We start from the raw sequence: 24,090 nt of genomic DNA on the forward strand, positions 1-24,090 counted from the left end.
GCCCTAGCCCGCGGTCGCCTTGGAAACCGAAAGAGCGGCGGCGACAGAGTGGGTGGCCCCGGTTTGTGGGCCCCAGGGAAGCGCTACCTTATCAGCTCCCTGCTGATAAGGGTACACGCACCTGGAAGCTGTGAGAGGAGGTTGGAAGATCGTCTGGCCTCCTCGCTGGGTCCCTGACTCCTTTCAGTCTGATTTAATAGGCTTCAGACTCTTAAGCATCTCTGCGCCACCCCCACCGGCCCTGGAGCTTGCTCGGCCCCCACACGGGCCTCCACTGGGCACTGTTCCTGGGCCCTTGGGAGCCGCAGGGAGGGGTCCTTACAGGCACTCTCCAGCTCTTTACCCAGGAGACAGAGAGGGGGGTGTTTGTGGGTATTTTGTGTGTTTTTTTACCCAATCAGAATATTACCCCGTCTCTGTTTCTGCCTTTCTGTAGAACCCCCGGATACTAGATCTTCCGCTCCCAGAAGGAAGGCTCTGGATTTGATGCAGGTTTGTAACCACCATGCTGCCCTCAGTCTCTGGCACACAGTAGATGCTCAGTAAACTAGTAATGTTTTCCATTTGCGTGGGGCTTTATCACTTGAGAGTTTTCCCAAAGCATTTGAGCTTCATTGATAACCTGGAGAGGACGTAAGAAAGATGGGACAGAAACTGAGCGTCAGAGAGGTTTAGACACGTGTCCGAGGTTACAAAACTGACTAACGGAGGAGCTAGGCCTAGACACGAGTCTTGCTTTCCGTAGTGCTCTTCTCACTGAATTCCTAGTCTGGTGAATGCCTTCTGAGGGAGGACCTCACACATCCTTGCACCCTTCTCAACACCAGCGCAGAGCCCCCCCCCCCTTCCCCCTGCAGGCGCTTCGTAAACACTGCGTGCGTTTTTGACGCCCTTTACCCTTACCCTTCCAATGCATAAGATTTGGGGTGCATTTCTTTTTTATTAATTTGTTAGATTTGTACAGTATTTGATTTGTTTCCTCATTTCCCCTCCTACCCCATAGTTCTCTGCTGGGCAGAGAGTTGAGGAAGTGGTTGGGAGGTGGGGGAAAATGTCCCATCGAAGGGAAAAAAGAAGCAAAATAAGACTGGATATCTTCAATGTGTGTGCTAATTGTTCATGGATTTCCTTTCCGGCACTCCAAAACCGAACCCCAGTATATCCTCTTTATATTCACCACTGGTCTTTGAAGATAGAGAAAAGCCTTTTTGTTCTCCTCCCCCATCAGAGTTTTCATTATCCTCACAATAATCTCTTCATGGTTACATTTCTTTTTTGACATTTCTAAAACTGAAGGAGAGCAGGAGTTGGGGGGGAGGGGGAAAGGAGTTCTGGTTATAAATATAATATACTGCATTTCAAAGTATTTGTTATGAGCAAGTCGGGATCAGAAGACACCAATTTTTAAACTAAGAATCCAGTTTGGGAACTGCTGTTCAAAAATGTGCTACTGACCAAAGGATTTGAATTGGTAAAGAAAACACATACTAGTATGATGTACATCACAATCATGTGAGTGAAAGTTGAAAATGTTATTCATCCAGATATTTTAAAATACCTTGATTTGAATATGTGGTTGTTTAACATATCTTTAAACGGGCTGTATTTTACATTTTTAAGCAGTTTGGGGCTATATATACATAATCTGTACAAAAAGAGGTCTGAATTTTTTAAGCTAACTTTCAGGTGATGTTATCACTACTAAAAGGCTTAAGATGAATTCAGGTTTTGTTTCTTTTAACATATGCTGGAGAGCATTTCTAAAATATTTTAAAATTGTATTTAAAAATGTGTTCTAGCATAAGTGAGAATTTGAATTTAAAAGTGATTTTTGCTTTCCAAATTCAGGGTGTATACAACATTACGAGCATATAAAGAAAGTGAGCACACATTATTTACAAGTCAATCATTCAAATCAGACATTTATTGAATACCTAGTTTTGTGCCCATAGAAGATGCTGGCCTATGTGCCAATATTTATTTTTTAATTCCCAAAGATAAGGGTTTGTTGAAGTAATTAGTTGCTATTCAGTATTAAAGGAGTTATATTTTGTTGAAGGTGAGTGCCATGAGTTTTTTCAAATACACGGCGCAATTTACACTACAGTGAGATGTGTGCCTTTAAAGTTAGATGGCTCTTTCACAAAGGCTTTTGGAAGTACATTATTATTAATTATTAGTATCATTATTATTATTATTAGACTTACACAGTTTATAGCTAGTTAATGGCAAAGCCAGGACTAGACTTCAAGACTTCCAACACCCATATAGAGACCTTTTACCTAAATCATTCTGTCAACCCCTGATGGAATCTTATTCAGAGCTTTTGTCATTACTAATACTATTAAGTAAATATCTTCCATTTTAATCTACTATTTGTATAAAATATTGGCTAACAAATGTCAGGATCCCTTCCAAATGTCCAGAAAGGTATTAGGGCAGAACTTCCATCCTTCCCAGGCTCCACAAAATTGTGACAGGGATCATTGGGAGTCTGGTTAATGGCTCTACAAAGTCCTGAAAAAAGACATTAGGATCTGTCTAGATACTAAGCCAGGATCCTGAGACTTCACAGGAAGGGACATACTCTGTTTTTTGAGTAATTTTGCAGAATCTAGGAAAACATTATGGAATAACAGGACATTGAAGAAAATGGCTCTTATATGTCCATTTTTTACTAAACAGACTTCTTTTCACTGAGAAGCACTTGGGGAATATTTTTGGAAACATTTTCTATCAGAGTGACTATGGAGTAGACTCTGTAAAGGCTGGAGCCCTGAGTCTTTCAAACCCAACCTCCTCACCTGCCCTCACTCTATGGCATATGTATGGAATGCTCAAACAGGAAACACAGCCCTAAAGGTCACACTGGGGGCTATGATCTCCATAGCATTCATTACCTGAACCATTTTGCTAAAGTCTTTTAAAGGCTGTTCAATACTATTTTTTTAAAGTTCTGCTGGGATATGCTTCTTTCTTCCTATCAGAGTAGAGCTCTTCTATATTTTATAGCCACGGGCCAGGTAAAGTGCCATGCACAGAGCAGGCACTGAATAGATGGTTGCAGTTACTGACAAACAGATTAGGTGTCCATTTGTCATGAAATAATTCTAGGTGACACCTTCTTGGAAGATAGTTAAATTACTGTGGGGACAGAGCCAGGAGTGCAGTTTCCAGGCTCTTGGCCTCACATGGAAAGGTGCTGGCTCAGGTAGTAAATGGCCATCAACTGTGATTGGATGGCCATCAGCTATGGCTAGTTGGCCACCAGTGAGCCATTGGCCACTAATATAACTGCCGTGACTACACTAACAGGAAAGGGTGGCTAGCAAGAAGATGGTGGCTGAGCTAGCAAGTGCGGATTGCAGTTAGCACGGCGGATGGAGCTGGCAGGTGAGGTTAGTTGGCAAGAGACAAGTGGACAGCTGGTTGTGGATCATGTGGCTCCTGCTTCCTGTGTCTCCAACCCAGCCGCAAGCAAGACTATAGTGGTACCACTCCCCTATCTATGACTCCGTGGGTGTTCCTTTTTGGCCTCACCATGTCCTGCGTTCTTATGTGGGGAACGGGAGCAGAGGCCCCGCCTGACACCTTGCATGACAATTACTTTGTGAGTATTTTTCTCACCTTTTACTGAGCTATAAATCATCTAGGTGGTCAGGAACTGTAAATCCTTGTAAATGTTTATAAAAATCCCTATTGTTTGTAGGACATCATCAAATGCAAAAGTACATTCTGAGGTGATGTCATTAGCTCATTGCAATAATGCAGCTATTAAGCAGGCAATCCAATTGGCTTACTAATTTTCTGGAAAGTGTGTGAAACAATGAATCTTAATATAGTTTATGCATAAATCATACATGCTTAATGGAGCCACATTTTCATTCATATTTTATTAAAATCCTTTGCCATGAGCTGCAGTTAGGTAACTAATTATACATTAGAGAGTTGAAAAACATAAGAGCCAGGTAACTGAGGTAATTGAGCAAGATGAGATCATTTTTTCCTCCAGCACCAGATGGGTGCCACAGGTGGGAACCATAACACTTTGATCTCTTCCATATGACTCAGAAAGAAAATTAGAGATTAATGTTGGCATTTGTTTTAGCTTTTAAATAAAATATTTTACAGTAAAAATTATTGTTAAATAGTAGGTTATTGTAAAATGAAATAATTTGTCAGTGTGCTATCTTTTGTGCAATAGTCAAGTTGAAAATTCTAATTCTAAATAGAAAATAATATAAAAATTCAACTGCGTCTGAAACAAAAGGAAGCAATTTTTTCTTAGCTGTTAAATTTCTGTGAACTGTGATAGTATCATAATACACTTTGGTTTGTAGCTTATGGTATTCTTTTCAGTATTTTCATATCTGAGAAGATACCAGTGAATATATTCCCTTGTCTTAATACATTAAATCTTTTTGTTGTGTCACCTGTGTGATTTGTCAGTTGAAAGGCATTGTAGTACATCTGCGTTCACATATGAATCCATTAGGATACAGAGATGAACACTCCTGGCTAGAAAAGTCTCAGACACAAAGACTTAGCCTCACTGGAGGTCTGAGTGTGCAAGCAGCATGTCTACAGGGAAAAAGTGTGTTTTCATTTCAGAGAGTTTTTCCACTGTGGATTTGAATAATCTATGTAGATTGCCAATTCAGTGATCCAAATCAATGATGAATGTTGACAATAGTAAACCACATGGATTAGCCTTTCCACATATCGTCATACTTGGCAGCAGGCAGCCATTTGTGCTTTACAGTTACCTGAAATTTGAAGAAGCATGAGCTGGAGCTATAACTAAAGGGGGGGTGTAATAAAGCTCTTTCTATATGTCAGACGCTATGCTAGGTGCCCTATAAATATTAGCTTATTTAATCCTTAAAACAGTTTGCAGAATGAGATTTTTGGTCTCACTTGACAAACGACAAAACTGAAGCTCAGAAAGGTTAAATAACCTACTCAAGGTTACATAGATACTAGGGGTTAGATCTCAGATTAAAACATGTCTGTCTAATTCATTCATCTATCCATTCATTTATTCATTTGACAAAGATTTATGGTGCATCTATTACGCTATGTGGTGAAATACAGCAACATGCAAGAATTACATCATTCCCACTCTCACAGAGTTTCTAGTCATTTTAACACATAATTACAAAGGTTATGTGCTTTTTGCCACACCCAACTATTAATACATTGACTGAAAGTTAGGCACTTATTTTTTTTTTTTTTTGAGATTAATGGAAACTGGAAGATAAAAATCTGTCAAAGATTATAATCTGAAAAAAAGTGCTTTTGTACCTGTACCAAATCTTTGAAGTATTCCTGTTTACTATAACATTGGGCCTGATTTCCCCTTTATAAAAATATTGTTTCTGATAATTTTTTATCATTAGATGCAAAAGCAATTAATAGCTAATGAAAAGTTACTGTTAATGATAATACATTATTATTATTATTATTATTATTATTATTATTATTATTATTTTACATATGTAAACCTTTTCAGAAGTTAAAAAACACTTTAATATGTGGTCTTATTTGCTCTTGATAACAATCCTGGCCAAACATAATCCCTTTGGATCCTAGTTTCTTGGTGCTCATGGGAAGTTGTGCTTTGGCTTTGTCTTAATTTTAAAAAATTAACAGACATTTACCAAGTTGCTGCCATATGCAGTGCATTCTGTCAAGCACTGTGGAGAAATAAAATGATTGAAAAAATTCAGTTCTTGCTCGTAAAGAAGCTTGACGGGGGCAACAGATGAAGATGCGTACATAAGGGCGTGAGTCTCAGCCAGTTTGGGGTTGGGGGTGCTGTACTTGGGCTAAACTTAGACCTCACCAGACTCAAGAATCCGGTTGATTTGGACGCCCCCATATTGTGGCGGACGTTAGGTCTGGGGACATGGAAGCGGTCTAGATGGAAGAGCCCGTTTTAAATTAAGTTTTAGCAGTGCCTTATCTCGAGTAAACACAAGTAGAGGGGCAAAGACAGAGCTGATTTACCTTTCCTATGTGTCTTTTCCAAACAGGTACATTTCTTACCAGCTAAGCAACGCAATGGAAAACACAGCAAAAGCAGATAAAAAGGATATTCAATATGGGCCACCAAAAGAAGTGAAATTTCCTATCAGTGAAACGCTTCTAGACTATCAGTAAGCTTAGATCATTAAATGCAAAGTTTTCCATATATAAATGGCAATCATCGTTAAGAATCTTATAACTCCAAAAGGAAAAGGACACACTCAAAAGCTGTCAAGGGAGCTGGACTGGGGGTAGACTGGAGGCATAACTGCACTCTTGTGCTCTGTGTATATTTTTAAAAGTTTTTGAAACTTTGACTATAACACAGTCCAAGTCGTAGTTATGGAACAGCATTCATTAACGTGGTTTGAACTCCCTCCCTTCTTCCTTCCCTCCACTGTATTATTGGTCACTCTCCCAAATATACACAACAGCTTGCTGGCCTACCTCTTAAAATACAACATAGAATAGTCAACGTACATTCATAGAAAAGGAAAAAGTAGAAATTTTTCTTCTTTACTGAACTTTTCATTTCCAGACATTCCAATTTGCATTCTTTCCAAACAGCTACAGATCAAATCCAAATGATTTAGAGAGAGTTATTTTTAATAAGGATAATATTTCTTAATGTTTTGCTCCCCGGAGCTGGACACAAAATTAGAGGTGATACCTATTCTATGTTTATGTTTTATCCACCTAATGGAGAGTCAGTCCCTTGAGAGCTTTTGAGTCTCAACTTGGTTGGCTTAGGGTAGGTGTTTCAATGTGTAATTCTTAGGGAGTGATTACATGTCAGTCTGTTTCCAGATCAGAATGTACTTCATTTGGGCATTTATTGAACTAATACTTGAATGTTTCCCAAGTTACTAGGCAAGTGCTGGGTACAAGGATGACCGGGAACAGCGACCCGTGATCCCTGCCCTGGGGAACCATGGGAGACAGACATTAAACAGCTAATTCAAGCTGTTGAAAAAAACTACACAGCTATAATTAAGGTTCTATGAAAGAAAGGTGTAGGGTTCTGTGTAATGGTATAACTAAAGGACTTCACATAGTTGGAGGGGTCAGGAAAAGCTGGTATGAGGAAGCAATGCTTAAGCTGATCTCCAGGAAAGGAACAGGTCTTAAGGAGACATAGTGTGGTAGAGAGGAAGACTTATGCAAAAGACACTGGGGGGGGGGGGGGGGACGGGGAGTCCTTCTCACAGCCCAGGAAATGAGAGAAGGGGGAGAAGGGAGAGAGGGCAAATGCGGACTCTGGTGGTTTAGCCAAGGGTCAGATAAGCAGAGCCCTGTGAAACACGTGGGATTTGGAAATGGCAAGCCATGTATTGGAGGGGGCAAGGTTGAAATGGGAAATCCGTGATGCTGGTGATTAGGTCTTTGTGTAAGAGGATTGTTTTTAACAACATTCAGGGAAAATCCATCTTGAGAGACTCCAAACCTTTTGGAAGTGAAAAGGTCAGAACACTGAGAGAGAAACATCCATGGAAAGGGGCTTTTAACAAAGTTCCCTTTTATTTTCTACTTCCGATAACATTAATAACCAGATACTACCCGCACTCATTTCTCAACATAACTGAAAACTTTCCCCATCTCATCTTAGGATAGGTGGCCAAAAAGTCAGGCTCCGTGAATACAACCTGCTCTCTAATTTGCTCCCACAGTTTATAGTGATGACATCCAATTACAACTGTTTCTCTCCCTTCTGGGTCAGCCAGAGGCCAGTCTTTCTTCTCATTAACAGGGGTTTACAAGGAGGCCAACATTTAAAAATTCTCGTGATCTAGTGCAAGATCTAAATTAAACATCCCAGGCTTTTGTTCTCTTTCCTTTATTAAAACCGAATAAATAATCTGATGGACTGGAACAGCCAAAGCCTTGCTGTACTGTGCTCTGCTAGTGACATTTACTCATTCCATGTGTTCCCAGGTCTCATAACAAATCACCAAGACACCCCCCGCATCGTCTAAGGAAGGACTGTCCAAGGGTCCCCTGGTGGCATCTAATATTTCTCTGATACAATCTCAGCTCCTAACAAACAGCGGAGAGCACATAGTACGTAGTCAATGATTTCTGAACCATTGAACTTTTTTTTAATCTAACCCAAGAAAATAAGGTCATAAACTTCTATGGCTGTTTGTGAAGAGCTGAGACTGCCAGTGTTAAATCTACAAGGTGATCGTCTCTGAGTCGTGATGCTTTTTATTTTCTCCTTTGTATTTGTTTTCATTCCAGTTTTCTACAAGGAGTATGGGTATAGAGATAGAGATAGAGATAGAGATAGAGATAGAGATAGAGATAGAGATAGAGATAGAGGTGTGGATATGATTATGGGTTAAAAAATAGATAAAAGTATAGATTTGGGGAGAATCCAAATTTATTTTCCTTCTCAGAATTCTCAATGAAATTGCACAGAGGGAGAAAGTTGACACGTTACTAACATTTTAATAATAGAGGGAGGATAGGGGAAAGGTGACACATTGTGTTACTAATAATTTCATAGCCTTGTGCTTTAGAATAGTGCTATATCCTTTTCAAACCACTTTAGTATATATTACCTCTCCGGTTTATCTTGCTTCAGCATGTAGTGTGACAGGTAAGTTCCTTGGGTACTGAGTAGATGTGGGAGATAGGCAAAGGAAAAAGTATAGAGAATGGTGAAGCTTGAATTCCCACAGTGGCTAGTAGGGTGGAGTTCTGAAGTTCAGCTTCATCTGCGTCTTGGTAAATCCATCTTTTCATGAGGCCTGAGGAGATCGAAGTGAGTTCCAAGGAGAGGCTAGGCCAAGTTAGACCTGCAATTACCATGCACTACAGAAGGGGGGGCAATGAAGCCGCCAAAACCTTTGGGGCATCTCAGAATTCCCCGAGGCCTGCTGATGCCACTCAGATCTTTCCCAACTGCTCGATGCAAAAGGAACACTAGACAAAGCCCTGGGTTGTTTGCTCCTAACTGCTCTGAGGGGAGGGAGATAGCCTTAAAGGTAGGGTGGCCAGACATAGCAAATAAAAATACAGGTGCCAAGTTAAATTTCAAATAAACAACAAACACTTGTTTTTTTAGTATAAATGTGTCCCATGCAATATCTAGGGCTTGGGCTGGATGCAGTCTCCAGTCCATCTTTGCATGCTAAGTCGTCACAAAGGCAGGCAGGCTCACAGTCTCAAACCAATGGACACCACATACTTGAGATTTATTTGCCTGCTCCACCCATGCAGACAATTACCATTGCCATATTTATAACTGCAGAAATTATGTGGTAATTAGCACATATTTCATAGGTTCTTTTCAGATAATTTTCATTTGTAGTATCCTTATTTTTCTCCTTAAAAATGCAAGGTAGAGAAAGCACTCTTTCAAAATTTTTGCACATCTAAGCTTTAAGTAAGAAGGAAAGATGGCTGCTTATACTTACCCTATAACCTTATTTCTTACTATTGTGTGGAGACCACCCTATATATAATAGTTCTTCCATCTACTGTCATTCCTATAGCCTCTTATTTCCCCTATAGCATTTATCATAATGTGTAGATAATGGTTTGTGTGTTTACTTGTTTATTGTCTAGTAAAATATAAGTCCTTAGAGGGCGAGGATCATGAAGACACTGTTCCTCACGATCTCTGTATCGCCTAAAACAATGCTGGGCACATAAGCAGCTGCTCATTAAATCTACATTGTATGTATGACGGCGTGAAAGGGAACACTGATCAACTTACACTACGGAATTGTGGAACTGAACAGGAACCAGAAAGCTCCTTCCATCTCCGTCAATTCTCTTACTTACAGAAGAGGCCTAAATAGATTCAGAGGCAGTTTAAATATTTAAGTATTCAGAGCAGTATTTAGTGCAAGGCCTAAATAGATTCAGAGACAGTTTAGTGGGGAACCAACCTACAATCCAAGTTTCATAGTATCCAAATAGAGATCTGGTTTCCACTAAAGGATTTGCTTGCTTTGTTTTTATATTGCATTTTCTCCTCATTTGGAAAGCAGGAGCCTTATTTTTCTCTATACTAAGTATACAATGTCACAAAAATAAATGATATTTTGTGGGAAGGGCTGAGGAAGTAAGATTCAAATTCAACTGAAATTTACCACGTACTTACTTTATGGCAGAAATGTTCACATATGATTTCTTATTTTAATCCTTATAAAAAATGTGTAGAGCTGGGTATTGTTACCTGCACGGACAGCTTGAAAACTGAGGTTCAGGGAACTGACTCACCTGAGGTTAGATAGGTAAGAAGTGGTAGGAACAAGATTGAAAACCAGAGTTTCTCAGTCTTTAACCACTCCTCTGTTCTGTACACCACAGAAGTGCTATCATTTTGTTTGTTTTAATTGAGGCAAGTGGTTTATACAGAGCTATTTCTGTAGCCTTATTTTGGTCTCAGATTTAAAGTTATAAGACTTACTAGGTAATAGAGATATGAGTATAGAGAGATACTTAACACTTCCAATAACTACCAAATGGCCTATACCAAAGTCTTTCTGCTCTTTTCTCTCTCTCTTTCATACCTAACAGATGCTCAACAAATACTGTGGGTTTTAATAAAAGATATTTGTGTCAGGAAAGAAGCTTTTATTAATTATAGAAGTGACGGTATACCAATGAACTTGAACCAATAGGTATGCCTAATTTGTTTACCTCAAACAGAGGATGGACGTGCTCTTATAAAATCTTTGTTTTGGTATTTTTGTCTGAATATTTTTAGAATTCTGGAAAGCATGTTTTCTGTGTGCCCTTTCCCAGGTTCTCTTTAAGTTGAATTATTTATAGATCTTTAGAAAGTATCAAAATTATGGCTATGCATTAAAAATGATTGATTTGGAAAAAAACTTGAAGTGATCTCTCTAATATATATATTTGAGTGAGTAAAATATACTCAGAAACACATAATCACTTAAGAAAAGTTCTTATCCCTAAATAGGTTTTTATAATACATTTAATACTTTATGTCAATTCAAATAATTTAATTTTGAATTTTGTCTGTTTAATTTTCCTAAGATAAGTAATTGTAACAAATCTTATCTTTGTTTATTGTCAGCTGTCAAATAAAGGAAGGTACAGTAGAACGATTCATGGTTCAAATAAAGAGACTCAGGGAAAAAAACCAAAAGTGTCATGAAAGAGTGAGTATAAAGCCTACCTCTAGCCATTAAACATTTACACAAATGCTTTAAAAAATTGTGAATTATGATGAAATGTACTCCAGGAAATTATCTTATTTAGTGCTTAGAATTGATTCATTCACAATCTACTTAAGGGTTTTTTTTTGGTACATGTAAGGCAAGAAGAAGATACTGTTAATATATTAATTATAATGTCAAACGAAGTCAGCTTAAATTATGTTATTTAGCTCATGAGGACACTGAGTCTTATGTTGAAATTTTAAAGCTCTGAAACCACGTTCACCTTTCAGTTTCTTATTTCACCAAATTATAAAACATTGGTTCTCTATTTTTAATTTTCGTATCTGTTTTCTTGTAGATTTTTACAGATTGTACACGTTAATAGTATTTGAAAAGTACAGTCTCAGTTGTTAAAATGACCAATGTTTAAGATGATACATTGTTTTTATAAATCAGTTTAAAATGAATTTCAAAGGGGTGCTGTATATAACTATCAGAAGTAAAGACCAACAGAAATAAAGTTGGGAAGCAATACGTTATAACGAACACAACTCCACTCTTAAAGGGTTTCACCAATGAGGAAATACTGAGGGTGTCCCCCATTAAATCATTTATTTTATGTGTACCCTGAAACTTCTACACTTAACTGTTTTATTTGGCTTTTGTCTAAAAAGCCTACATCTACAAATCTTAATGAAACCTGGAGTCAGAGATCTGAGTTTGCATTCTGACTGTACAACTTACTGCTGATGTCATTTTGGCTAAAACTGAGCCTCAACTTTCCTTTTGTAAAATAGGGATTCTTGTCTTCCCATAGGGCTGATTTGCTCATTTATTCAGCAAATAGTTATTGGGCAAGACAAGCCCTGGTGGTGATATAACTGTGCCCCTGACATTGTCAGGATTCTTAAGGATCAGTCACTTGTAATCGGGACTAAAATAGAAACTCAGGGCTATAGATGGGAATGGAAAAGACAAGTTTGGCCTAGGTGCTTGGATGTAGGTTCCACATGATGAAGTAAGTCCATCCAGAGCACGAAAGAGGAATGAGTTGCCGTCAAGGGACCAATGTGTCTCCCAGTGGCCAGCATTGGAACTCCTAGGTCAACTTTGGGACTTCTATTTAGTTGTGGAAAGGACTAAGGAATTACTTTGCCATAGCCCATCAATTGGAACCAGAAACAAAGGTTTTATTTCCGTGAGGGATTAGCTCAAGAATGGGAGAGTTGATTCACACCAACACCAGTGAAAGGAAAATTTTTTGAGGTCACATGTATTTAAATGGCTAAATTAAACATGACCCATTAGTAAGATATTTTTCTCTTCAGTTATGTCAAAATCAGAAATGCCCCTCTTCCTTCCTATTCATCATCCCTTCCTATATGTGTTTAGACTGTCACCTCATTTATTACCTTTCTTTCTCTCCGCATTCATTGTTCCATGTACCTCATTAGACATTTTATAGTTCACTGTGTCCACTTACTTCCTTACCTCCTAATTCATTCTCTCACCCCTACTATCCCACCATCACTGCTCCAGCAAAAACTATTAATGACCACTTAGCCAGGTGCAATGGACTCTTTATAGTTGTTACCCCTCATCCCTTCCGAAGTCAGTTGCTCCTGTCATCTTGAAACTTTTTCCTTTGGGTTTCAGGACATCACTCTCCCTTAATTTTCCTCCTGCTTCTCTGACCATTTCTTACTGTTTTTTATTCATTGTGTTTTTCCTGGACCCACCGGTAATTAAGGTATTTACCAGGGTTCTCATCTCCAACCTTCCCGGTCAGTCTAACCTCTCTCTCTAGGTGATCTTATTTAATACCATGGCTTCAAGTTGCATCTATGTGGGAATAATTCTCTTATGTATATGTGATAAAATTTCATAATTCTATACACTAAAAAAAAAATAGCACATGTGAAAACTGGTGAAATCCAAATAATGTCTCCGGTTCAGTTAAAAACATTGTACCAGTGTCAATTTCCTGGTTTTGATAACGTACTATGATTATATACGACGTTATCACTGGGGAAAGCTGGGTGAATTGATGGGAACTCTGTACTATTTTGGCAAGTTCTGTTCTTGTTCTTGTGAGTCTTAAAAAGTTACAAGGGTAAAGCCCATGAGATGGCCTTATATCAAAACAAAACTAATCCTTTTTGTAGCTTATTTACTGAATCTCCTTTTTTCTATTTTATAATGTGATAATTATTCTTACTTCAAACAATAAATTATTTACTTCACTGTATAAGATAAACATCTTTTTTAGCATATTGGTGGATATATCTAACTAAATTTTATTTCAGTATATAGCTCAAAATAATTTTTCAGACATAGTGAATTTTGTAACATGTTATCAGACACATTTCCCTTCCATTTGAAATTCATACAGGATTTGGGAAGTTTAGTATAGATGCTATTAAATTTACATATAATGGCAAATATAATATAGTAATGTTTATCATTTTTAGAAATGTTTCTAAAATTTTCAATTACATTTTTAGGACATGTGATGCTGTTTTAATTTACAAATAAAAACATCACATGTTTGAAAACAATAGTCATTGTGTTAAAAATTTGATGTAAAAGAACTGGATTCACTTTGAGAAGTATTGTGCTAATTATGGAAATTAAAGGAAAATTTTCTTTAGCTATTATATGTTTCTTTATGAATTATATGTAATGATTTTTAAATTATCAATATCTTTGTAAATGTTTTGCCTATGTGTATCATGGTAAATATTTTCAAGCTGAAATTTAATTTAGAAATTAAATGTTGCCTTGCTAAAATTAACTAACATAAGTAAAATCTAATAAAGATTTATTTACTATTCAGAACATACGTGATAAAGGAATTTTCCACTTTTACAAAAATAAGTGGAAAAGCTCATATTTGGAAAAAAGATTAATAGTGCAATAGTTTGGCAAAGGATATTTTCATTGCTATGATTCAAGTTTCTACAAATATTTCATTTTAAAATAACTTCTGTCAAGCCAAAGTAATTAAATTTATTTCTAAGAAAACATAAATCTATTTCATTCAAGAAAGTGGAATCTTTGAGACTTCCTTGAAGAATAACAAAAGGTTTATTTTTCAGTTGTTGATTGATCTTCATTTTTAAATTAAACATTTTATTTTGAGGTAATTATAGATTAACATGCAATTATAAGGAATAATGCAGACATCCTGTGTGCCCTTTACCTCGTTTCCTGAAACATACTACAAAACTATTGTACAATACATATCACAACTACAATGTTAATACTGACAATATTGACATCGAGACAGTCAAGCTACAGAACATCTCCATCAATACAAGCATACTCATGTTGTCCTTTTATAGCCACTCACTCTCCTCCCAATTCCACCCCTTCTTGAACCCCTGAAAACCATTCATCTGTTCGCCATTTTTATAATTTTTTTCAGTTCAAGAATTGTTTTATACATGGAATCATACAGTAAGTCATCTTTTGGAATTGACTTTTTTCCTTCAGCATAACTCTCTGGAGATGCACCCAGGTTGTTTTGTGTATTATTAGAGTTGGTCCCTTTTTATGGCTGAGTAGTATTTCATGACATGGGAGTACCACATTTTGTTTAACCATTTACCTGTTGAAAGACATGTGAGTTGCTTTCAGTATTTGCCTATGACAAATAAAGCTTTTATAGGTATTTATGTACAGGTTTTTATGTGAACATAAGCTTTCATTTCTCTCAGATAAATGCCTAAGAGTGCAGCTGCTGGGCTGTATGGTAAGGAAATGTTTCATTTTGTAAGAAATTGGCATTCTTTATAACAGTGTAGCTGAACCATTTTACAATCCCACCAGCAATATATGAGTGATCCAGTTTCTCTGCATACCTACCAGTATTTAGTGATATCACTATTATTTTAGCCATTCTGTTAGGTGAGTAGCAATATCTCATTGTAGTTTTAATTTGCATTTCCCTAATGGCTAATGATGTTGAACATCTTTTCATGTGCTTATTATATATCTTCTTTGATGAAATTTATCTTTGTGTCTTTTGCCTATTTTCTAATTCGATTTTTTTCTTTTACTGCTGAGTAGTGAGAATTTTTTAAAATGTAGATACGTCGGAAAGTAGTCAGGTAGGCAGAGAGATAATCTTCTAGATATTAGTCCTTTGTTGGATATGTTATTTGCAAATATTTTCTCCTAGTCTGTATCATAATTTTTCATCTTCATAACAGTCTTTCACAAAGGAGTTTTTCATTTTAATAAAGTCTAGTTTACCAATTTTTCCTTATATGGATACTTTTCGTGTCAACTTTAAAAACCTCTTTGCCTAGCCCTAGATCCCAAAGATTTTATCCTATGTTTTATTCTAAAATGTTTATAGTTTCACCTTTTCCACCTAACTCATGGCCCATTTTGAGTTAATTTTTGTATCAGATATAAGACTTAGATCAAGGTTCATTTTATTTGTTTGCTTTTGCCTATAGTGGTGGAATGAGAACTCTGATTTCTTCCTCTTCTTATAAAGGCAGTAATCTTATCATGGGGCTCTACCAGGATGACACCTAAATCTAATTACCTCCCAAAGGCTCACCTCGAAAATACCATCACATTGGGCATGAAGGCTTCAACATGTGGATTTGGGGCAGGGGAGAGGGGCATAAACATTCAGTGCATAGCATATGACCTCATTCCTTTTTATGACTGAACAATATTCTGCCTGCTTGAATCATGTGTTGAGCCCCTTGACTGAATTTTTCATTTCAATTATTGTACTTTTTAGCTCCAGAATTTCTATTTGGTTCCTTTTTAAAAAATAATTTCTTTCTCTTTATTGCTATTTTCTATTTGGTGAGACATCATTCTCATACTTTCCTATAGTTCTTTAGACATGGTTTCCTTTAACTCTTTGAATATATTTAAGATAGCTGATGTAAAGTCTTTGTCTAAAAAGTCCAATGTCTGGGCTTTCTTGAGGACAGTTTCTATTGACCACCCTTTTTCCCTGTGTATAATAAAAATCCCAATAAGAACGTGCATGGATCATACCTCCTTTTTTCTTCACATTCTTCATAATTTTTTGTTGAAAACTGGACATTTTTAGTATTTTAATGTGACAACTCTGGAAATTAGATTCTCAATTCTCATTAGATTGTTATTATTGCTCATTGTAGTTGTTTGTTTAGTGACTTTTCTTAACTAGTTCTGTGAAGCCTACATTTTTTGTTATGTGTGGCCATGGAAGTCTTTGTTTGCTTAGCTTAGTGGTCAGCTAATGATTGGACAGAGATTTTTTTGAATGTCTCTAACCAATAAATTTCCCAGCTTTTGCTGAGGGGCTCTGTGTGATTGTTGGGACCTGCCTTCTACACTCAGCCAGGCAATTTACAACTTCACCTTCATCTTTACTTCTTGCTTCATCATAGCCTCAAGGTCAGCCAGAGGTGAGCGCTTACCAACTTCTTAGGTCTTTCCTGGGCACATGCACAACCCTGAGTATGCTCACAGCACTATACATGCATGTAGGTGCATGTAGTCTTTTGGAGTCCCAAGAATATGGCAGAGCTTTCAAAGCCCCCTATGGACATCTCATCTCGTTTTCCTTTAAAGATTTTTTGTCAACTGTTGTTTACTCCAACTGTTATTACCACCTCAGGAAACTATAATGTTCAACAATTGCCTCTGATTGTTTTTGACAAACATCAGTCTGGGAAAAGGCTATTCACACACTGGGAAAACTCTGAGTCAGGTCAAATAAAGACAAGTTTTGCTACTGAGATTGGCCAAGGAACTACCAGATGGGTCAAATTATGATCATTGTTTAGGGATTGGGCTTTGGAAGAATTCTACTCCCTTCTCTTCTCTCCCTAACCCGCCACCCCAGGCTGCAAAGCTGATGGTTTTTATCATGACTGTGGGGCTGCCAGTTTTAAGGGAAAGTTAAAAATGCCACGAAGCTCCTTACCCAAATTCAACCATTTTTCTTGAATAAATACTTCCTGGGAGTTATCGCAAGACTTTAATTTCTAGAGTTCTGAAAAGTTGATTTTGATAATTTTTGCCAATTTTCTCATTGCTTTTATGAAGGAGAGGATTTTTGGAGGTCTTTACTCCAACATTCCTGTTTATGACATTCTCAATAAGATTTTAAAGAGTGGGTTAGAAAGAAAGAGATTCAGTTTTCAGATTTGTCATATTATGAATCCTTTGGTATTAAAAATTCTTCAGAGACAGAAATAATTATTGTACTTTAGAATATTGCGAACAAAAGATCAGAGAAGTTAAACCACTAAATTTGACTATCATATCTTTTTAATCTTTGTTCCCATTTTCTGAAATCATTCAAAGCCTATCCAGTCCCAGTCCTTTTTTATTTGCCTGTATTTATCAATACTGAGCATCATAAAGTTAATTGCCTATTGCTTTTATTCAATTTATCAGTTTTAAATTAAAATTTTAATGCACTGAAATAACAATCCCATCATACAATCTATGGAATAACTTAAAGAGTATTAATGTTACATTAAATCCTGTCTGAGGAGTTTATTAAACTAGTGCCAATTTTGCTAAATAGTTTTAAGAAATCAAGTTTTTCAGTTCTCAAATTTAAAGTTTGTTGGATTAAGTAATAAAGAACAGAGGTTTAGTAGACTCTAGCACTATCACTAAATCATAAGTATTTAAATTATCGGAAAGAACTTTGCTATTCAAAGTGTTACTTATGGGCCAGCAGACTTGGCATCACCTGGAGCTTGTAAGAAGTACAGAATCACAGGCTTTGTGCCAAATTTACTGAATCATAATCTGCATTTTAACAAGATCCCCAAGTGCTTGGTATACTTATTAAAGCTTGAGATGCACTGGCCTACAGAATCAATATTGGGAAAGAAAATACTCCTTAAAGTATCCAAGTAAGTTAAGAGAATAAAAGATATGTATATCAGAAGTAAAATGAAATATTGAAAAAGTTATAGTAAAGAGCATGTTGAATTATAGGAAAAATAAGTAAGCTTTAAAAGAATTATTAAGATATTTTAAGTATATGTGTTTTATTAAGTTTAAAAAATGAAGGAGAGCCACCAGAGAAATGAGTATTAGAAATTAAAGGGAGTCTAAGAAATTTACAAGGAAAGAAGAGGTGATGTACAAATTGATGTACAAATTGCCAGTTCTAAAAACAGTCATGGGGATGTAAAGTATGACATGGGCAATATAATCAATAATATTGTAATAACTATGTATGGTGCCAGATGGGTACTAGATTTATCAGGGTGATCATTTCATAAGTTATATAAATGTCTAATCACTGCTGTACACCTGAAACAGAATATTGTATGTCAACTGTAATTGAAAAAAATTTTTATTTAAAAAAATAGAAAATTACAAGGAAAATACTGAGTTCACAAACATTAAAATATCTTAGTATATACATAATAAGACAGCAAGGGCAAGAGTAAACTCTGACTTGATTAAATAAGAAGCTTAGAAACATAAATGGGACATCCACAGAGGAACCCAGCCCATATTTCAAGTGTGTAAGTATTGGAATGGCAAGTAACCATCACCCTAAAAGAAATGAATTAGGGTCATTTGTGAAAAGAGCAAAGAATAATGTAAATTCCACAAGCGCAGTACTTTTTGTCCATTTTGTTCATTGATATATTCCTACTTTATAGAGGACTACTTGGCACATGCTAGATGCTCCATAAGTATTGATTAAATAGATGATGACTAGAGAAGAACAGTATTATTGGGAGATTGAAGAAATTAACATACAAATTAATTAACACTAATTTTAATGTTCAGTGATCCTATGATAGGAGGGTGATAGCCTGGTAGATTACTAGCACAAATTTTTTAATGTAAATTCCTATCCAGTGGTTACTGTTTTGATAGGTTTAATTTCAAGTCTTCCACGTTCCATCAACTTTTAGAGATATTATTGTATAACTTATTTCATTAAATGTTTCTTTCTCACTTTGCAAGCCTCAATATGTGACTCTGTTTTGAGTAAAATCAATGTAGATTAGCAGATGTAGGTAACTACTGTTGATTTTCACGACAGAACAGACACTTAAAGAATGAACAGAATTGGCACATACGGGACCTCCTGAAAGAACTGAGTGAAGACAAGTTAGAAGGATTAACAGTTGTAACAAGAAACGATGTTGAAACAGCAATGAAGGAAAAGTGGAAGTTTGAAAGAGACCAGGAACAAAACTTGAAAGGTGATTTAGGGACTTGGGAAATTATCATAAAGCTGTATCAAGCTATTTCTTGATGATATTAATGCTTCTGTTTCCTAATATGTGCAAAATGCTCGGAACATATTTCAGATGACATCATTATCACCATAAACACATGTAGGTAAATGGGCAGCAGAGGGAAATAACAAAGTGGGCAGACATACTGAAACCAAGTGAGGAGGAGGAGTAAGGGCAGTGAAAAACAAAGACAGATGAACACTGCTGGGCTTTTAGACACTGGACAATGTCCCATTAGATGCCACTCTGAACTCCTCACAGTAAGGATTGGTTTCTTCTTTTGGGAAATTCTCTTGTTCTATGGCTTCAGCCTCACTTTAGATTTGGGGATGATAAGGTGAATATAACACTGAAGTTCTCCCCACCCCATATCTCTAAGGGAGCTAAGCTTCCCATTTAGATGGGGAAAGATGGATTCAAGTTGGAAAAGGGGAAGTTTACAGGGCGTAGTTAGAAATGATGCTAGGTGCAGAATGCTAGGTGTCCAGGACATGGGCTTAGGAGATACCATGGTCCTTGAGGTAAGTCACACACAGCATTGGTATCTGTATTTTTTTTTTTAATTCCTATTCCTTCATCCCAAACTTGCTGCTAAGATTTCTAAAACGATTTTTGCCAGATTTCCCATAAATACCATCTTTTCTAGGAAGCTGGAAAACATGAGAAAGAGACTTGAGTGCTATCAGGAAGCAGTACTAAAAGCTGGGAGGCAAGACCAGGGACTAGATTTCCCTGAACTTCTCCAAGTACTTCAGAGAGCCTTCTTACACAAGCACTTCGCACAGAGCAGGCATTCCATTCATAGATATTTGTTGTTTTGAATGAAATAGTTACCATAACCAAACATGAATCAGCAAACTTGTTCTCCAAACTGTTCTCATAAACCTCCTCCTACCCAAGTCTCTTCATGGGCAACAGTGATGCCATGAGGTAGTAGATACTGTCTTTTGCAGGGCTCCGTTCCAGGGGAGTTTTGCTTAAGGTTGGAAGGGATATTTTAACAAGTCCTTTGAGATGGGAGTGGGACCAAAACTGATACTCGGATGTGCTCAGTAAACAACCTTTGAAGAGGAATGGGCCCCGTTAGTTGAGGTGTGCCTGTGTATGGTTTGGGCTGAGTGCCAAGTGTGTGTGTCATACAATCCCGGGGCGGAGCGGGATGAGTGAGGACGGCAGAGGAGGCCTGCGCATGCGTGTGCTCCAAGAAAGAAAGAAGCCCGCAGATGCCGAGGAAGAGAGGGAAAGGAGACCACAGACACGTGGTTGTGTTACATGCCAGGTCGTCGCTTGTGACTCAATTTAGTTTGTGAAGCAGCCGCCGCAGCTTCAGGTGACAGCTGGTTTCAGTGCATCGGGCCCATCCAGACCTACTGACTCCGAAGCTGCATCACGACAAGATCCGAGGGAATTGCTGCGCACAGTAGGATTTGAGAAGTACTGATGTAACCACTTTCGTCCAACTTTTGTTTAACTCAGTTGCAAGGACAAAAATCTAACCGAAATTGGCCTAAGCACCAAGAGGGTATTCATTTTTTCCGTACACCAAGCAGAAAGGGGCAGGGGTCTAGTGACCTGGACACACAGCCTCACGTGCTGTCAGATCTCAGCTTGTTGTTAATCTCCCCTCCCCCTCCTTACCTCTCCTCCCCTCTCCCTCCCCCACCCACCCCACCTCCCTTACCCCTCTTTTCTGTCAGTCTCCGCCCTGAAACTTGGCTCCTTTTGCTGAGGCTATTGTCCCCACGAGGCTGGGACTCTAACCATAGACGCCTTTGGTCTTACATTCTTATAACCTTAAAATGGAGACAACAGAGACCTGTTCCACGAGTTTCAGTGAAAATGTTTCTACGGAAAGGCACATGCTCACCCCTGGACCAATCCTTATGATCAGGAGAAGGGGTCGCTGTAACTGGGCTACATATTTGGCAAAGGCAGGAGAAGTGTGTTACCAGAAGAGAAGGGAGGAGGGGTTCTGGGAAAGGAGAACAGCAGTCACTACTCTATATCCACCTCTTCCAAAATCTCTAATGATGGCAGTTAACACTCCCCACAAAAGCTGTATGTGCCTGGGGCTGAGACAGCAGCAGTCTGCTCAAATAAGAGGACGGCTGACCATCTGGGTTATAGGAGTATTAACTGTTTAATGACAATAACAGGTGCCATTTATTAAGGGATTTTAAAAATACATAATCTCATTTACATCTTTGGAAAAAGACGTGTCTGGAGTTCTTCTGGATCTCTGGACAGAAGCTCATCCCCCCCTGGCCTGACTGAAATGCATCAGACATTCTGTGAACATTTATTGAGCACCAATGAATTGCCAGACCCTGTGCTCAGTACTGCATTTACAGAGATGAATAAGATGTGGTGCTGCCATCGGGCAGCTCACAAACAAGGTGGTCTGTGGTAGCGAGCCACAGAGCTGTTCAGGGACCTGGCTCTTTAAAACGCTTCCTTTTCCAAAATACTCAGAAGCATGATACTTAGCCTTAAGATTAAGTAGAATGTCATGTTTAGCAAGTATACCGGGGCAAATTGAAAGCTTATATAGTTGAGATAGATTAATATTTGTACATATTTAAGTGGGGAACTTATATTTCACTCTGGAATCTTATAAGTGGGGGTGGGAGAAGACATATTGTTATAACTATCGTATGCTATCCTTTCACGCAAATGAACTTTAGATGACAGAATCAAACAACATGCTTACAAAAATGGTTGCCGAGGACCATGGAATGATATAAGGTGAAATCACTTTGTCCAGAAGCATAATGGCCAGAAAAAAAAATCACAATTTACTAATAAAAAGTATATGTGATGTATTGTACAAGATGGGACCCTTATCAAGCTATCACAGCAATGATTTAAACTTGTGAGTTCCTAGGCATATAGTTTAATTGTCTAAAATAGTTCTCAATTACAGCCCCAAACCACATATCTACTTTAGAATTGTAAGTGTAATTTTACTTAGATTTTGAATCATGAGGAATAGTTAAACAATTGTTTGAATAGTTTAGATTTCCTTAAATTGTACATATAAAATTGGATTTATGAGATAATAGCATTTTAATATCAGACCCTAACTTCATAAAATCAGATTGTATCATTTAATGGTTTCAAGGACAATAGAAATGACATGGTGTTTTGATTTTCTTTCAACAGATATGCGACTGCAAATCAGTAACGCTGAGAAACTATTTCTTGAGAAACTCAGTGAGAAGGAATATTGGGAAGAGTACAAGAATTCAGGGAGTGAAAACCATGCTAAACTCATCATCTCCTTACAAAATGACATCAATAAAGTTAAAGAGAATGCAGAGAAAATGTCAGGTCAGTTGCAACGAAGCTGGTTCAAGTTCAGTAAAAATTCTTTAAAAGGCAGACATTCAGTAGAAGAAAAGAATGGGTACTTCTTGAATCATTCATTCCTCTCTGCTGTTAGCACAAGCAGTTATGAGCCTAATAAGGGCAAAGGTGGAGGGAGGGAGTAAAGAAACTATCCCAGGATTACCTATGAAACTGAGAAGGGCAAGTAAAAAGACGGGGAGTCAGATGTGGAGAAACCCTGAAAGCAACTGATTTCAAGGAAGAAGTTTCATTCAGTGGGTGGTGCCTATGTGCTCCTACACCTGGTCTGGTGTAAGTCCACTGAGGCAGGAGGGGCCTGGGACTGGGTTATATTAGAAAGGAAATTCACCGAGGCAAGCGAAAGCAACCTCGCCAGGCTGGACAACCAGAATTATTACATAATGAGAAATGTTCAAGTAAATGCTAAGTTGTAGTCAGAAAACACAGGAGAACAAACATGAGACGGGAAGTGGAGAGGGGATGGAACAGGATGGAATGAAGTTTACGAGGAGTAGCTCTGGGAACCATGAGACCACCTGTCTGTCACCGAGGTGAGCATAATGGCTTAAAAGAACACCAGAGTCTCAGAGACAGGAAAGTCAAAGGATAGAACAAATGGGAGAAATCTGGCCTGAAAGAACACTTTTCATAAGTTCAAGAACCATGTGAATTTCCTTTTATGTGAACCACCTGTTCACATCCTTTGCCCATTTTTTTATTGTGTTGTGGAGCTCTTTACATTTTCAGGAAATTAGCTCTTTAACTTATGTAAAATGCAAACATTTTTCCTATTTTTCATTAGTCTTTTGTTTGTAGGGGCGTATGTATGAGCAAATTTTGTAATTTTATAGTGCCCAATTTATCAGTCTTTGATTTTATGATTTCTGAGATTATGAATAAATTCTCTAATATTTTCTTCTAGAATTTTTATGGCTTCGTTTTTACATTTAAACCTTTTTTTTTCCAGTTGTCCCCACATCATTTATCAAATAATCCATTTTACTCTACTGATCTGAGATGCTGACTTTATCATACTTTAATTTCCCATGTATATTTGGATCTCTTTCTGTGCTTTCTATTCTGTTCCATTGATCTATGTATTTGTGCCTCAGTACCATACTTTAGTTTACAATAGTTATTCTCGCATGTTTAAAAATTTTAAAATAATTTATCCAGCATTTCTTTATTTTAGTTTTAAAATAGGAAGAGTGATCTTCTCATATAAACTTAACTCATTATCTTGGATAGAAATTTGGATGAGTTGTTTGAACTAAAATTTTTCACGCTTTTTGAGTGGTGGTAATAACATTTATATATTGAACTACTTGCTCATT

General features: G+C 37.4%; 1 protein-coding gene across 1 annotated transcript in view; it reads left to right on the top strand.

Moving 5' to 3' along the window:
- Nucleotides 1-374: 374 nt before the first annotated feature.
- The window catches only part of CCDC83 (coiled-coil domain containing 83), a gene marked incomplete at its 3' end in the record, with an annotated part of 42,610 nt that continues 18,894 nt past the window's right edge, over nt 375-24,090 (top strand). Inside the window, exons 1-5 of the mRNA XM_081063755.1 lie at nt 375-492; nt 6,036-6,158; nt 11,081-11,165; nt 19,210-19,372; nt 22,571-22,738. Of these exons, the coding sequence (XP_080919881.1) occupies nt 6,064-6,158; nt 11,081-11,165; nt 19,210-19,372; nt 22,571-22,738 (511 nt within the window). The 5' untranslated portion in view covers nt 375-492; nt 6,036-6,063. The remainder of the gene's footprint in view (nt 493-6,035; nt 6,159-11,080; nt 11,166-19,209; nt 19,373-22,570; nt 22,739-24,090) is intronic.

The sequence above is a fragment of the Rhinolophus hipposideros genome (genome assembly GCF_964194185.1).
Source record: "Rhinolophus hipposideros genome assembly, chromosome: 10".
In the NCBI taxonomy this organism is placed as follows: Eukaryota; Metazoa; Chordata; class Mammalia; order Chiroptera; family Rhinolophidae; genus Rhinolophus; species Rhinolophus hipposideros.